The sequence below is a fragment of the Bufo gargarizans genome, chromosome 3, assembly GCF_014858855.1.
Source record: "Bufo gargarizans isolate SCDJY-AF-19 chromosome 3, ASM1485885v1, whole genome shotgun sequence".
In the NCBI taxonomy this organism is placed as follows: domain Eukaryota; kingdom Metazoa; phylum Chordata; class Amphibia; order Anura; family Bufonidae; genus Bufo; species Bufo gargarizans.
In genome coordinates this window covers 588,435,158-588,450,390 of record NC_058082.1, presented here as the reverse complement: position 1 = coordinate 588,450,390, position 15,233 = coordinate 588,435,158, and the positions used below count along the sequence as shown (strand labels likewise).

Genomic DNA, 15,233 nt, shown 5'->3' with positions numbered 1-15,233 from the left:
CCTTCCTGCCAAAGTGTCTGCAGATCAGCTGAAAAACAATCAATTCCAAAAATATTTGTTTTCAGATAAAGCCATGAGCTTAATGTTTTTGACATGTCAAGATCGGTCAAATGAAAGCATAAGACATATTTTTGTTTTTGATTACAAATAATCTCTTTGAACTCAGGAGGGGATTCGGGGTCAGGTTGATGTGCCCTGAGATGAGAAGAAAGATTTTGGAACTCACTCTTATTTTAGCTGGCTGCGGGGATTAGATCACGGTCATGGTTGTATGGCCAGCTGTAACTGGCAGTTTCGATGCTCTGTGACTCTACAATGGTTTTCAAGAAGAAATGGGTAATATGTATAAAAAGGATCAATCCCGCGGCAGTGATTTATGAGGCGTGTTCTGCAGTACTTGGGAGATCCTCCATGGTCCATCTATCATGTGTAGAGTCAGACCTACAGAAGGTTTTCTGGGCTGTATGCAAATAGTCAACAGGTGTTGGTCTGCAGTCAGCAAACAGGTCTGGTGGTCTGATTCTCTAAACTAGAGTTAGTGCTGGTAGTGCAAGTCCACACAGTTCTCAAGCATTTGAACTTGCAGGACCTCTTGAAGTCCAAGTCCCCAAAAAGAAAGAAATTGCTCCCACTTGACCAAACTTTTCTTCCATAATGCACAAACTATGACAGGTTGGGCACACTATTGTTCTGATGATCATGGATATGGGGGGCAGGTATAATATTTTGAGCCTCCTTCAAACTGGCTCCTCAGAGAGGAGTAAGTTTCCACCTTCTCTGCCTATGGCCCAGGACCCATGAGGACTAGAGATTTAACTTGAATTTTGTAAACATTTGAGTTCCATCTGAACTTTGAGCAATTTGCTCATCTTTAGTAAGGACAAGCATAGGGACAGGAGCCATCTTTATTTTTATTTGAACCCCCTTTCAAGTAAGCCTCATCTTTACAATGTAGGCAAATAGTCAGATGTGAACACCTAACAGGGGTTTTCTGAGACTTTTATATTGATGATCTGTCCTTTGGATAGGTCATCAGTATCTGATCGGTGGGGGTCTGACTCCTTGGAGTAGCGCTGCAACCTTCTCACAGCCTAACCTAAGCCATGTGAGATCAATTTTTTCAGCGGCATGGCCCAGGAGCAGTGACTGGGGCTGAGCTGCGATACCAAGCACAGCAGGAATACAATGTATGGCACTGTGCTTGGTGAGCTGAGAGAAGGTCTCAAGGCTACTGTGAGTGCTGATGCCTTCTCAAACAGCTGATCCGGTGGAGGTATGAAATGCTTTAAGACAAGTATAATTTGTTCTATCGGAAATATAGGGGGGGGGGGGGGGGAGATGAAATCAAAGGAATTTCCTTCCCAAAATTTCTGTTTATGGTTGTTGAGAACCAAGATTGACCAAGTAAGGAGACTCACCGGCTGGCACAATTACTCTTCTTTCATTGGTTGTCATATTGGGGGGTGGGATGTGTTTTTCCTCTATGTAGCTGCCATAGTTGATTGCTATAGGCTCTGATCCACTGCCCATTTTGCCTCCTTTTGCCATGCTGCAGTCGTCTGGGGAATTTCTAGAAAAAAAAAGACAAATATTGTGTTAGGCTTCCAAGTGCACTGAAAATTATTGTGCATTTTCCTAGAGCAATGCCGCTGTTTATTATTTATATTCTATAAAGGGGTTCCCCCATGATTAATGCAAAGAATTAAAATCAGACATCATATAGCACGTGACAATCTCTTACAAAGCCAGAACCAGGCCTGTACCTCACATGGATCCAGAGATCTCCACATTCATTGCTCTGCCAGATTTATATAATTATGGAAGTTCAGGGGGGAGTGTCCTTTATGCTGGTGCTTGTGGCAGTTGAAGGACGGAACCGAGCATGTGTGTCCCCCTCAGCGAGGTGGACAGAGAAATTGGAAAAAGGGCAAACAGCAGGTGGCGCTGCACAGATAGATTTAATTGAATAACTTGAAGCTATACTACATTTTTAATTATATATAATTGCAAAAGTATTCAGATGCAGGTGCTTGTTTGTAGACGGTACAATGTTTTTCATGGGACAACCCCTTTAACAAATGGATACATATGACAAGGTGTTAGGTTTTATACAGAAATGAGAACCACGTCACTCACCAGGTTCCATCTCACTCACCTTTTGTGGTACCATATAAGCTGCAAATAATTAATTTACACATTGTACAAATAAACATGCCATACAGTGCCTGATTAACACCGCCATACAGTGCTCAAATAATAGCGTCATGAGGTGCCCAAATGACACACAACTACTCTGAGGTCAGCCTTGCAATCTTCATGCATTTTTAGGACACGTGCATACAAAACAATTACATCTCTGTATGGAACAATGTGCAAAATACTACAAGACTCACAACCCCCATCAGTTTCCTGCATTTACCTAATCCCTACATAGGAGCAGACACCTGTAAAAGGAGTAATATGACTTAGAAAATCAATTTTCAAATACCTAGTGAGATAATCGAGTCCCACGTTCAGTGTCCTCCTCTATTAGCCGGAGGATAGAGGCGACCAAGAACGTCTCTTGCCCTGGAGGACCCGGCAAGTCCATGCATTACACGGACAACACATTGATTTAAATGGAAATTTGTAATACATCATTTATCCTGTGGGGGAGCTGCTGGGGAAATCGTACTTGCTGCCAGAATCTACAAAACTGATATTTGGGGGTCTCCAAAGGGTTTGCAGTAATTATTAAAAAAAAATCCAACATAAAGTGGATCCCTACCTATAGAACAGTTTCTAATTACCAGCTGGGCAAGCTATGTGTAGCACGTGTTGTGCAGTGTATGGTAGCACCTTGGATTTGGCTGGGAGACAATTTTTAATGAAAGTAAATAGAGTTAGACTCCTCTGTACCAGGAATACCATAGTCCCCCTGATGATAAATAGCCACAGCTGTCATACCATAGATGACCAGCAGATGGTGATCTAGAACATATTGTGGTTTGCACTGTGTTAGGATTCAGGCCGAGGTATGTAATTCACATCTCTGTTTTCGAGATCCAGCTGCCTGATCTGACGCAAATTCCGGCTGTCGGCTGGACAAAAACAGTTGCATGCAACATTTTTTTGCCAAAACCGGGCATTTATGCAGTGCAGTAATCTGGCGATGAAGTAGAGGATCCAGCAGGCTGCTCTGTGCCGGAACAGCTTGCCGGACCTCCGAACGGAGATGTGAACAAAGCCTTAGATGTCTCTGTGTGCAAGTGAGGTTTACTAAACTACTTCTAATGCACATCCAAAATTGGAGGATGGGGGGAGTGGAGGGCATATAAGTGGGCAGCGCATATGTACAAAGGGCTTATTCGCCAAATACCCCCCAATTACGGCATTCACAGCGCATGATAAACAATTTTATATTTTAACATTTCAGACATTTTCAGACCACTTATGCATATTTTTTTATGTTTATTTTTATATGTAAAATTGGGAAATGGGGTTGATTAAAAGTTTTCATATTTTCGTGTTTTTAAAAACATATTTTTTTTATCGTAATGTTTAGGGGATTTGAGCTTGTGATCTTCTGAGTTTATACCATACACATCAATGGTTTACTATTGCAGTCTATAGGATTTTTCAGTTTTCCTATTAAGCCCCGTCTGGCACAGGAAACTGCCAGGCAGTTTCAATTGGTAGGCCATTTCACCATGGTGGCTCCGAACAAAGGTCATAGGGAGCACCCTTCCCTCTGTCTAAACTGCTACAACTAAGGACAGACTGTCCGAAACGCGTCAATCATTACCGCATGCTTCGTGGTTGTGTCTGCTGATGTACATAAGTTGCAATAAAGAAGAAGTTTTTATTGGACTACAACTTCAGTGCTGAAACCATTTCTTTCGCTCATTCCTCTGCCAACCTCTCAGATACCATGGTCTCTATTGACATCAGCACCTGAAGGGGTTACATGACCAGGATTGGAGTTATCTCTGATCCTGGTCATGATGGCTGGGTGTCAGCCAGCACCCGCCGTGTATGTAGCGGGCTCAGCACTTCTATATAACCGGTGCACATATGATGGCTATATCATTCTTGTGTCGTTAAGGGGTTACGCCGGTGCAGTAGTTCGATAATAATATAATAAATGGCGTAAGTAAAAAAGAAAATTGCGAAGGCGACATCAATGTTGTGTACACAGCTCCCTCTCACTTATTGCTCGCTTTCATGTAGAAAAATGTTTTCTTTCTGGATATTTTATGATTTATTTTTTTTTACCTTAAATTAGACAGTCCACTGGCACGCACCGGCCTGGCCTGCTCCACTTACCACCACATCAAATCCGACGTGACTGCCAAGGACGGACATGTAACTACACCCCCTGCTAAATAAAACTACTCAACCCAGATCAAAGCCTGAGTGCATGCCTACTCCGAGCACCTTTTCCACTCTAGCTTTGATGTTACAGCTCACGACATAATAAATGCTCGGTCACGGGCGTGGACGCTGCCGAATCTATGAGGAGGTACATTATTTAAAGGAGATGTACCAGGAGGGGCCCCCCTTTAGTGGACCTCCAATGGGTTCTCTCAGGGATTTACATATTGATGATCCATCCTCAGGATAGGTCATCAGTATCTGATCGGTGGGGATCCGACTCCCAGCACCTCCGCCGATCAGCTGTTTGAGGGGTTGTGCCCCTTCCATGAGCTCGTACATAGTATAGTCGCTGTGCTTTGGTATTGCAGCTCAACCCCATTGACTTGAATGGGGCTGATCTGCGTCTAGACCATGTGACCGATGAAAGTGACGTCATTGGCCTAGTAGGAGTCCACAGCTCTCACAGAGTGCCGCGGCCTCTTCATTCAGCTGATCGGCGGGGTTAGACACTCACCGATCTCATATTGATGACCTATCCTCAGGATAGGCCATCAATATGTAAATCCCAGAGAACTCCTTTAAAAATGCGAAAAAAGATTTCTCAAGATCTTATTTCTAAGCTGAGATATCACCGCTTGTAGTTGTAGGCCCGAAACCTTAGGCTGCACTACTGAGGGAGGACATCTGATGACAACAAGTCCTGTTCAGATCTCTGTTGTCATGGAGATATTGTCCAGATCCAAATCACTCCAATGTGGACACATTTGGTAGACACATTTGGTGTATGCTCTGGAAAGTCCCCGGCGCATGTGGCAAAAGTAGACATAGACCCACATTCACCTGAAGAGGCTAGCGGAGGCTAACAGAGTGTCCTTTACCCTCCATAACATATACACCATATTTTGTGCGGTATACATGCATTTTTCATGGTGGCCAATAGCCGACATATGCCTCATGGCTACATAGTGACATACATCAGAGGTATATGGCAGAGAACACTTCTGCTCTGTACCTCTGACAAGTAGCATTAGAGTGATTGTCGGCAGATCCCATAGAAATTAGCGGGACTCTCGTTGGGATACTGACTACTGGGACCTCCACCAACTGAATAGATCAGTGGTCACATGTTTGCTCCATTCACTGTGTATGGGACTGAAAGTGGCAGCCGAGGATAGCATTCCCCATTATTGTGATCATGGCAGTCCTGAGGATAGGCGATAAGTGTTCATGGGCCAGCCCCAGCCAAAGCTAGAGCGGTCCAGTGCAATTATTTTATATAGAAAGTTCTGCCACTTTCTATTACACAATGGGGGACATACATGAAACTGTGTAAAGAGGTTCTCCACCTCAGAGATCCCTCACCGCCACCGGTCTTCCCGGTCCTGTCTAGACAAATAGGAAATGCCTACTTAGCCTATCATTGGCTGACATCGGTCACCGACGTGGCAGTGTTTGGCTGAGCGGACATTAGTCAAAATGGGACAGGACGTAAAAACCAACAAGGACCTTGGCATCGCTCTGTCTGTATCACTAGGTGGATTTGGCTTTCTGGGGTCTGAGAACTTTAGTTGGCAAAAGCAGTAATGGCGGTCTCTGTGGTTATCACAGGCACAGACAATAAAGAAACATATATTTATTACATTTTCAACTTCCCTATAGTGGAATTAATAGCGTAAGGGCCACATTCAGGGCTTTCATCAGTTAGCCAGTGTGGAGAGCAGCTGTAGAGGGCATCTCTTGCTCTGGAGGACCCAGCATGTCCATTAACTTCAGCGAGAATTGTGTAATACTCCATTTCACCTGCAGGGGCACTGCAGGGAAATTGAATACTCATCGGCAAGCTTCCCCACAGATGACAACTGATCACTAGGATTAATTTATTGTGCTGGGAACCTCCTAAGAATCAGGGAATTGCCCAAAGTGGACAATTGAACTTTCAGCATCTTGACACAAGAACGTTTTACCTGGATCCGTTGATTTGATTTGGGTTACACTCCATCTTGATGGTGACTCTGGATGGGGGTTGTGTTAGCCAGTCTTGCTGCGGGACACGTGGACTCATCTTTGAAGTTTGGCCATACTCGCTGGAGGATGAAGCCGTCATCTCCGCCTTGGCGAGGTGGGGCGTTCCGTAGGCGCACTCGAATAATGATTGATCTTCACTTACCACTGATAAAGCTTCCTGTAAACAAACAGAGGAAATCCAGAAGATTCATGTGATTTATGTTTTTCAGAAGGAATGCAAGACACTTTCTGATGAAGATAAGACAAGGTCCAAATGTTATCAAAACCTTGAGAGAACCAGAAGTGGAGATGACGTCTGATAACGTGATAGAAAATATTGTACATACGGTATGTATAGCTAAAAATACGTATATTAGGCAAAAACTAAACAGTCAATTCTTAAAGATGATGTACTGGAAGCAAGAAAAATGGGCAAGCCTTAGGATCTGATCGAAAAGATGTGATGACTACATGATTGGATCAAATCATTTCCAGTGATAACTAGATGATTGGGTTAAAGCATCTCCAAAATGGCAGGTCTTGTTGGGTGCTCACAGTAGGAACTGGTTAGTAGTATCTCCCAAAAGTAGTCCAAGAAAGGACAACCAATACCTCAGTGACAAAATCATAGGTGCCCAAGACTCCAAAGAAGGTGGCCTGGTCAGATGAATCCTTTACATCATGTAGATGTTCAGGTGCAGAAGTGGTGGCACCAGGATGCACAATGGAAAGAAGACAAACCAGTAGAGACAGTGGGATGTTTTGGACTATGTTCTGCTTAGAAACCTTGGGTCCTAGCACCAAGGAGATGTGACACATACCACCTACCTAAACATTGTACAGACAAGTACACTCCTTCATGGCAGCGGTATTCCCTAATGGACAATGCCCTAACCACACTGCAAATTTGTTCAGTAATGGTCAGAGGAACATGACAAAGAGTTGAAGGTGTTGACTTGGTCTTCAAATTCCCCAGATCTCAACCTGATCGATCATGTGTGGGATGTTCTGAAAAAACAAGTCTGATCCATGGAGGCCGAACCTCAAAACATACAGGACTGAAAGGATCTGCTGCTAACATCTTGGTGCCACAGGACAGAGGCTTTGTGAGTCCATGTCTAAAGCATGTGTTCCTGCTGGAAATGTTTGGGAAGATCTGGTGGGAACTGGGCGATGGAGGCCTCTGGGCAGTTGCCTCTTCTCTGAAAGAAGGCATTAACTGGGTTTATGATACAGGGATTGTGAAATACTAAATGTTTTTGTCAAGTTTTCTGAAAGGTTAATCAAATCCCCAAAACAGCAGCTGTATGTCAAAAATATCTGATAATTTGATTGCAAGGAATTTGGAAATAATATAACCTGCAGGAAACGCAACCACTGTTCCCAAGGAAGTGACTGGTCAAGAAGGTGACAAATCCCATAGAAATAAACAATGCTATGTGACCCCAGCAAAAAGTTCTTAGGAGCTGAAACTGGTGTAAAAAGTGACAAATGGAGGCGTCCATAACAGTGACTTATTCCTTGAGTGATCCTTATAGGTCACTGTAGATTGTATATCATCAATAATCCCCACCTCTCATATATGGAATATGTTTAGGTAGTCAAGATGATGCCTCATTATGACAGTCTTGGTCCATATGACCTATTAGAACACATGGACATCACAGAAGGGGGTAATCCAACATCGACCCTCTCCATGGGCAGATAGACAGCTACTGCAAAAATGCTGCAGCAAATTACATGGTCATGTTTTATATGGACGGACATTTATTTCTAAGTTCAGCAGGATTACATTCCTCCTGCAGGATGTGCTGCAGATACAGAAGCTGGACCTGAAGCCGTCAGATAATTGTCTGGTCGGCCTCAAAATATAAAGAGGTTCTATTGAAAAGTCACGATGATGACGATCACTAAAACGATAAATACTGCTGTTTTATTCCAAATGTTCTCATTTTCATACAAAGCACAAGCAGATTCCACAGGTGACAATCCCAGCACACAGAGGTAGATGATAGCCAGACAACAATGAGAAAGATATGATAGATAGATAGATAGATAGATAGATAGATAGATAGATAGATAGACACATAGGCAGACAGATAGATATTAGATATTTGATAGATTATGTATATGTTTAGATATATATAGGCAGACAGGTAGGTAGATAGATAGATAGATAGATAGATAGATAGATAGATATGAGGATAGATAGATAAACACATAGGAGATAGATATATAGATAGATAAATAGACAGCTGATAGGTACAGACAGACACATAGACCAACAGATAGACAGAGATAGAAAGATAGATAGATAGATAGATACAGTAGATAGATAGATATGAGATAGATAGATAGATAGATAGATATGAGAGAGAGAGAGAGAGAGAGAGAGAGAGATATTAGGTAAATAGATAAATAAGAGATTGATAGGCATGATAGATAGATAGATAGATAGATAGATAGATATGAGATAGATAGATGTGAGATAGATAGATAGATAGATAGATAGATAGATATAGATAGAGATAGATAGATAGATAGATAGATAGATAGATAGATATGAGATAGATAGATAGATATGAGATAGATAGATAGATATGAGATAGATAGATAGATAGATAGATAGATAGATAGATATGAGATAGATAGATAGATATGAGATAGATAGATATGAGATAGATAGATATGAGATAGATAGATAGATATGAGATAGATAGATAGATAGATAGATAGATAGATAGATAGATAGATAGATAGATATGAGATAGATAGATAGATATGAGATAGATAGATAGATAGATAGATAGATAGATATGAGATAGATAGATAGATAGATATGAGATAGATAGATATGAGATAGATAGATAGATAGATAGATAGATAGATATGAGATAGATAGATAGATATGAGATAGATAGATAGATAGATAGATAGATAGATATGAGATATAGATAGATAGATAGATAGATAGATAGATAGATAGATAGCAGGGCATAATTACACCCTAGGAACCTTCCGCACATGTGCATATTCTGAATTGCCAGGAGGAGAATACTACTAATAATAATATTTCATTGTTGTATTTTTTAATATTGGAAAAACAACTTTTTGTGCATCAAAATGAAACAACCAGGGGCCAATAAATAATAAAGAACAGCAGAGCAGATGTGTTCTGGCAGATACTAGTAATAACATATCAGGATGTAGCAGAGCTCAGCTTGCCTTTGACACAGGCCGCTCTCTAGTAAGGGGCTCGGGGTTTGATGACTTGACTCCCCAGGAGGGGGTCTGTGGTTGGGGACGTGATTTTTGCTCTTGGGCCCACACTACCCTGACCCTATTACACTGTGAATTTACCGATCCAGGAGAAGAAGGGAATAAAATGGACATAAATGGTAACAAAACGTTAAAACTTACAGGGTGGTAGTCCTCGTAGGGTGAAATGAACTGTGTCTGAAGCATCTTTCCAGGGTTGATAACCAAATTCTCATAATTTCCTTCTGGGTCTTTTTGGTAAAGAAAAAATATCCCCCAAAAAAGTCAGGTCTCCAGGTCTAATGAGAAGAACATTTCATTGTATCCTGAGATGTTGGTGGCTTCCATAAGGAGGTAGGAGTCATCCCATGTAGTAGGACATGCAGCAGGTTTTGAAAATCGGCGGTCGCTTCTGCTAGAGACACTGAGATGTGTCCATACCTCTTGGAGGGTTCGTGACTATTGTTTCAAGAGGATATTGTGAAACCGCAATGGGCATGTGTGTGGATATCCTAGTGATTGACACGTCCACCGAAGGAGTGTGGGGCTTGTTTAATCTAATGCACAACATTGCAAGTTCCTGTTTTACTTCCTTTGGCCTTTCCACTACACTCATTTGTCAAGAGAGCCATTCATAAAACAAAAAGTTCAGATAACGAGGAGGTCTTTTTTTCATCTGTGACATGTAATTTCGTATAGATGTGCGATATATCAGCAGCTATGCACAGCGCAGGTCTGCACATACTATGGCAATGGTGGCCAACTGGTGATTGGGACCCACTTGATCGCTAAAGGAGCTAGGCTAAACCTGGAAACAGTCTCCAAGGGATTGTACGTCCTTAAAGGGGTTATGTATAAAGGGGACATCACATAGTACATGACAGTCTCTTTCTAACAAAGGTAGAACCTGCCCTGTACCTCACATGGATCCAGAGATCGATCTATTCTCCACATTCATTGCTCCAGTTCCTCTGCTAGATTTATTTTAAGCTGGTAGCTCAGGGTGTGTGTCCTTTATCAGGGAGTGTGTCCTTTCTGCTGCAACTCTCTCCCTATCACAGCTCATGGGGAGTGTTCTTTCTGCTGCAGCTCTCTCCTTATCACAGCTCAGGGGGCATGTTCTTTCTGCTGCACCTCTCTCCCTATCACAACTCAGGGGGCATGTTCTTTCTGCTGCAACTCTCTCCCTATCACAGATCATGGGGAGTGTTCTTTCTGCTGCAGCTCTCTCCCTATTACAGCTCAGGAGGCATGTTCTTTCTGCTGCAGCTCTCTCCCTATCACAGCTCATGGGGAGTGTTCTTTCTGCTGCAGCTCTCTCCCTATCACAGCTCATGGGGAGTGTTCTTTCTGCTGCAGCTCTCTCCCTATCAGAGCTCATGGGGAGTGTTCTTTCTGCTGCAGCTCTCTTCCTATCACAGCTCAGGAGTGTGTTCTTTCTGCTGCATCTCTCTCCCTATCACAGCTCATGGGGAGTGTTCTTTCTGCTGCAGCTCTCTTCCTATCACAGCTCATGGATAGTGTTCTTTCTGCTGCAGCTCTCTTCCTATCACAGCTCATGGGGAGTGTTCTTTCTGCTGCAGCTCTCTCCCTATCACAGCTCAGGAGGATATGTTCTTTCTGCTGCAGCTCTCTCCCTATCACAGCTCAGGAGGCATGTTCTTTCTGCTGCAGCTCTCTCCCTATCACAGCTCAGGAGGCATGTTCTTTCTGCTGCAGCTCTCTCCCTATCACAGCTCATGGGTAGTGTTCTTTCTGCTGCAGCTCTCTCCCTATCACAGCTCAGGTGGCATGTTCTTTATTCTGCAGCTCTCTCCCTATCACAGCTCAGGAGTGTGTTCTTTCTTCTGCAGCTCTCTCCCTATCACAGCTCAGGGGGCATGTTCTTTCTGCTGCAGCTCTCTCCCTATCACAGCTCAGGAGTGTGTTCTTTCTGCTGCAGCTCTCTCCCTATCACAGCTCAGCAGGCATGTTCTTTCTGCTGCAGCTCTCTCCCTATCACAGCTCATGGGTAGTGTTCTTTCTGCTGCAGCTCTCTTCCTATCACAGCTCAGGAGGCATGTTCTTTCTGCTGCAGCTCTCTCCCTATCACAGCTCAGGAGGCATGTTCTTTCTGCTGCAGCTCTCTCCCTATCACAGCTCATGGGTAGTGTTCTTTCTGCTGCAGCTCTCTTCCCATCACAGCTCATGGGGAGTGTTCTTTCTGCTGCAGCTCTCTCTCTCTGTAACTACCACAGAAGATATAGCTTATGCAGGGGTGTAGCTATAGGGGAAGCGGCTGCGTTGGGGCCCACCCAGGAGGAAGACTAATAGATTTTATTGTCAGTGCCTTCTCAACGGTATTATACAATGTCACTGTAGGGACTGGATTGAGCAGCTGTCTGGCCTGGTCTGAGAGAGCTATCTTCACTAGTCACATGAGCGAGAGTTGCATGAGAGGAGGGTGTTCTGAAGAAATTGCTGGGGGAGAGGGGCCCCATTCAAAAATTTGCTTGTGGGGCCAAGTCATTTCTAGTTACGCCATTAGGGTGGTGGCAGTTGAAGATTTAAACTGAGCATGTGCGACCACCTCAGTGGAGTGGACAAAGAAATAAGTGATAGAACAAACAGCAGGTGGCGCTATACAGATACATTTTATTGAATAACTCAGTGGTTATACAAAATTTTTAATCACATGCAATTACAAAAGTATTCAGATCCAGGTGCTGGTTGAAAAACACAGAACATTTTTCCTGAATAAACAATTTTAAGGACTTTCCTACTAGGTTGCTACCTCCAGTGTAGTCTTTGTTAGCAATAGAGTTTGGTCGTGAATGGTGATCAGAAAAAGGTCAGGACGGGCAGGAGACAAGGTCAGGAACACCAGCTGGTATTGATAAGCACTCTGCTCCTCCACCAATCAGCTGTTCCCTGCAGCCTCCGATGCTGGCGCTAGCACTGTGAATAGATCAGGAAGCACAGCTCCGTTCAAAGTGTAGTGGCCATGCTGGGTACTGCAGCTCATCTATTCACTTCAATGGGAGCTGATCTGCAGTACCCAGCACGGCCACTACATTTTGAACGGAGCTGTGCTTCCTGTTCCTTTCACAGTGCTAGTTCCATCACTGGAGGCTGCAAGGAACAGTTGATCGGTGGAGGTACAGGTCCTCGGATCCTCACCTATCCTGAGGATAGGTCATCGATATCAAGAGCCTGGAAAACTAACTCTTTATAACAGGCGTTACAATGGAGTGCCAAATTCAAGGATTTTGGAGTCTGTGGATTTTAACAAGGTTGATCCTTTTATTCTTCGACAGAAACGCCTCAGCCCCATTAGGAACACATGCATACTCGGCCACTAAAGCTATCTAAGACTCTTCTCCTGACTCTTCCCTGATGATAGATGTTGGAGGAGATAAGGATCAGGCTATTGGATTTCAACATGTCCAAGCTTTTTGTTCTTAGGGGAGTCAAGCTGAGAATGACTTAAGTCTCCTCCTTCAGAAGACATGCATGCTCGGCTGAGCTCAGCTTGCATGTGTATAGGAGAAGCAGGTGAAATAGCTATCCGCTGGACAAGTATTTGGCCAGCTTAAAGCGGTTGGTGTGGGTTTCTATTTTTGGTACTCCCCTCTCTATGTACATTCATGAAGTGTATGTATATCTCTGCACAAACGCTGCCTCCTGCAGCTAGAGAAGGGCACTACAAGTTCTCACTCCACTTTATGGATAGTGCCCTGGGAAATCTTTCCTGCAGACAATATAAAAACTACTTACAGGAGTTGCCCTCTACTGGTCACTTGTGGCTTTTTTGTCGCCATCCCAGGACAAACATATGTAACCCTAGGCACGCCTTTGCTGCACACGTCCCTTTAAACCATTGAATCTGCTGTTGTTAAAGTGGCTATTTTTCCGTCCAAGCTAACCCTACAGGAAACTTGCCATGGAGTCTGAATGTGTCATTTTACAGATCGTCGAGCTGAGCCCAGCTCCATTTTTAGAAAAATAGGTGCAATGAAATCCTTTGAGCCTCGGAAGGCGGTTTTCAGCCTAAGTGGAACCACATGCTATTTCTCCCCCTTAGAACAATAAACAGAACCGTAGATCTACATCAAGGGCTAACGCGATTATTTTGTTGTACGAGCCAATATCGGACGTCAATTATCTCATTGATGCCAGCGCGGAGACGAGGAAGAAAAAAAAAAGCAAGATGGAAAAAATATAAAAAAAACGCTAAATAATTTTCAAAAGACGCCAACTTTAAAATAGCCGTGGTGACCACGGGATAGACGAGAACAGACTGTGCCAGGCTCTGTTATTTGCTTCCAGTTGGCTAATGTAGAGCTGTGCTAAGGCAGCCAGGAGCAATGTGAAAACCATTAGCCGACTGTCCCGCGCTACATAACTCTCCGGCTGCCATGTCAGAGACGTCTGTTTTATGTAATACAGACAACGCCGATCGATCCGAAAAACTCGATATCACCGCGTATTCTGCAGACCCACACTGGCATGTATATTCGTATAGTTTTACACCACTTTCTTCTTGTGTGTCATTGTGCACTGCCTTTCTGGAATTATATTCATGAACCAGCATGTCGAAGCTGATAGACCTAGCTTATTACGCTGGGCACACGCCTTCAATAGCTGTCAGCCAAAGGGCGGCAATTCCTCCCAACTACCCCATACACATGCATCTGCCGAGCATGCATGTGTTCTGAAGAGAGGGGAGAGTGTAATAGGCTGCGGCTAGACCAACTGCCAAAGGACTGGGCTTGTTGAAATTCAACAGTCCAGTCTTTCTCTCGCCATAAAGCCATGCATACAAGAGGAAAACTAAATTATTGAGCTGGGAAAACTTTGCCAAAGGTAGCTTTTAATCCTAATCATGTTTCCATTTCCGATTATTTATATTATTATTATTATTATTTAATTCAGGTCCAAATAAATTCAAATAGGGCCCCAATTGCCCTGAAAAGTCTTGTATGACCCTCTGAGGTCTCCTAGGACTGTATCCAGCTCTTTAACGCCAAGACACCATTAGTAATGTCAGCGCGACAGCGTCATATATGACTATGGGCAAACAGACGGCCGTCGGTGGTAACAAACAGCCTGTGTAATAACACACTGCACCATCCAATTTCTTGATCCACAAATGATCTCTTTTTGGTGGCAGCAGGGGTGCACCATCAATGAGGCCAGGTGAGACAATGGCCTCAGGCAGCACCAGCAAGAGATGGGCAGCCGAAGGGCCATGGGCTGAAGGGAAGGGGTTAGGTTGAGGAATTAGCACTGGGGAGGAAGAGGCGCCATTTCAGTTTTCGCCTCAGGCAGCAGAAAGGCTAGGGTGGCAGATGCCTTCTTTTCTATCTTCTGACCTGTAAAATGGTGGCCGCCATTCAGAGAGATTCAACCGAATCCAACCACAAAAGATTTAGATTCAGTTGGAATCTGAATTTTTGGGAAATCAGAATTGATTTGCTAATTTCTAGTTTTTATCTTTGGGTCAATAATATTTACTATATTGCTGCTGCTGTGGTTATTCCTATAGATTATGACGTGGAAGATGAACTATGTGGAGCTCCGGTATGTTGCCATTGCCGTCAGGGATTCCTGTATCTGCAATGTCCTTCTTCCGT

At 43.5% G+C, this 15,233-nt stretch overlaps 1 protein-coding gene across 5 annotated transcripts in view; it reads right to left on the bottom strand.

The window, feature by feature from the left end:
• ERG (ETS transcription factor ERG) overlaps window positions 1-15,233 on the bottom strand; it is a 223,991-nt gene that overhangs the window by 24,849 nt on the left and 183,909 nt on the right. For 3 of the 5 annotated variants that reach the window (XM_044284371.1, XM_044284372.1, XM_044284374.1), the window contains 2 exons: window positions 6,321-6,538; window positions 1,419-1,570 (listed from right to left, as the gene is read on the bottom strand). In XM_044284371.1, coding sequence (XP_044140306.1) covers window positions 1,419-1,570; window positions 6,321-6,538 — 370 coding nt within the window. Of the gene's footprint in view, window positions 1-1,418; window positions 1,571-6,320; window positions 6,539-9,780; window positions 10,092-15,233 lie in introns of those variants that run through there. The other 2 variants (XM_044284370.1, XM_044284373.1) reach the window with 1 other exon arrangement.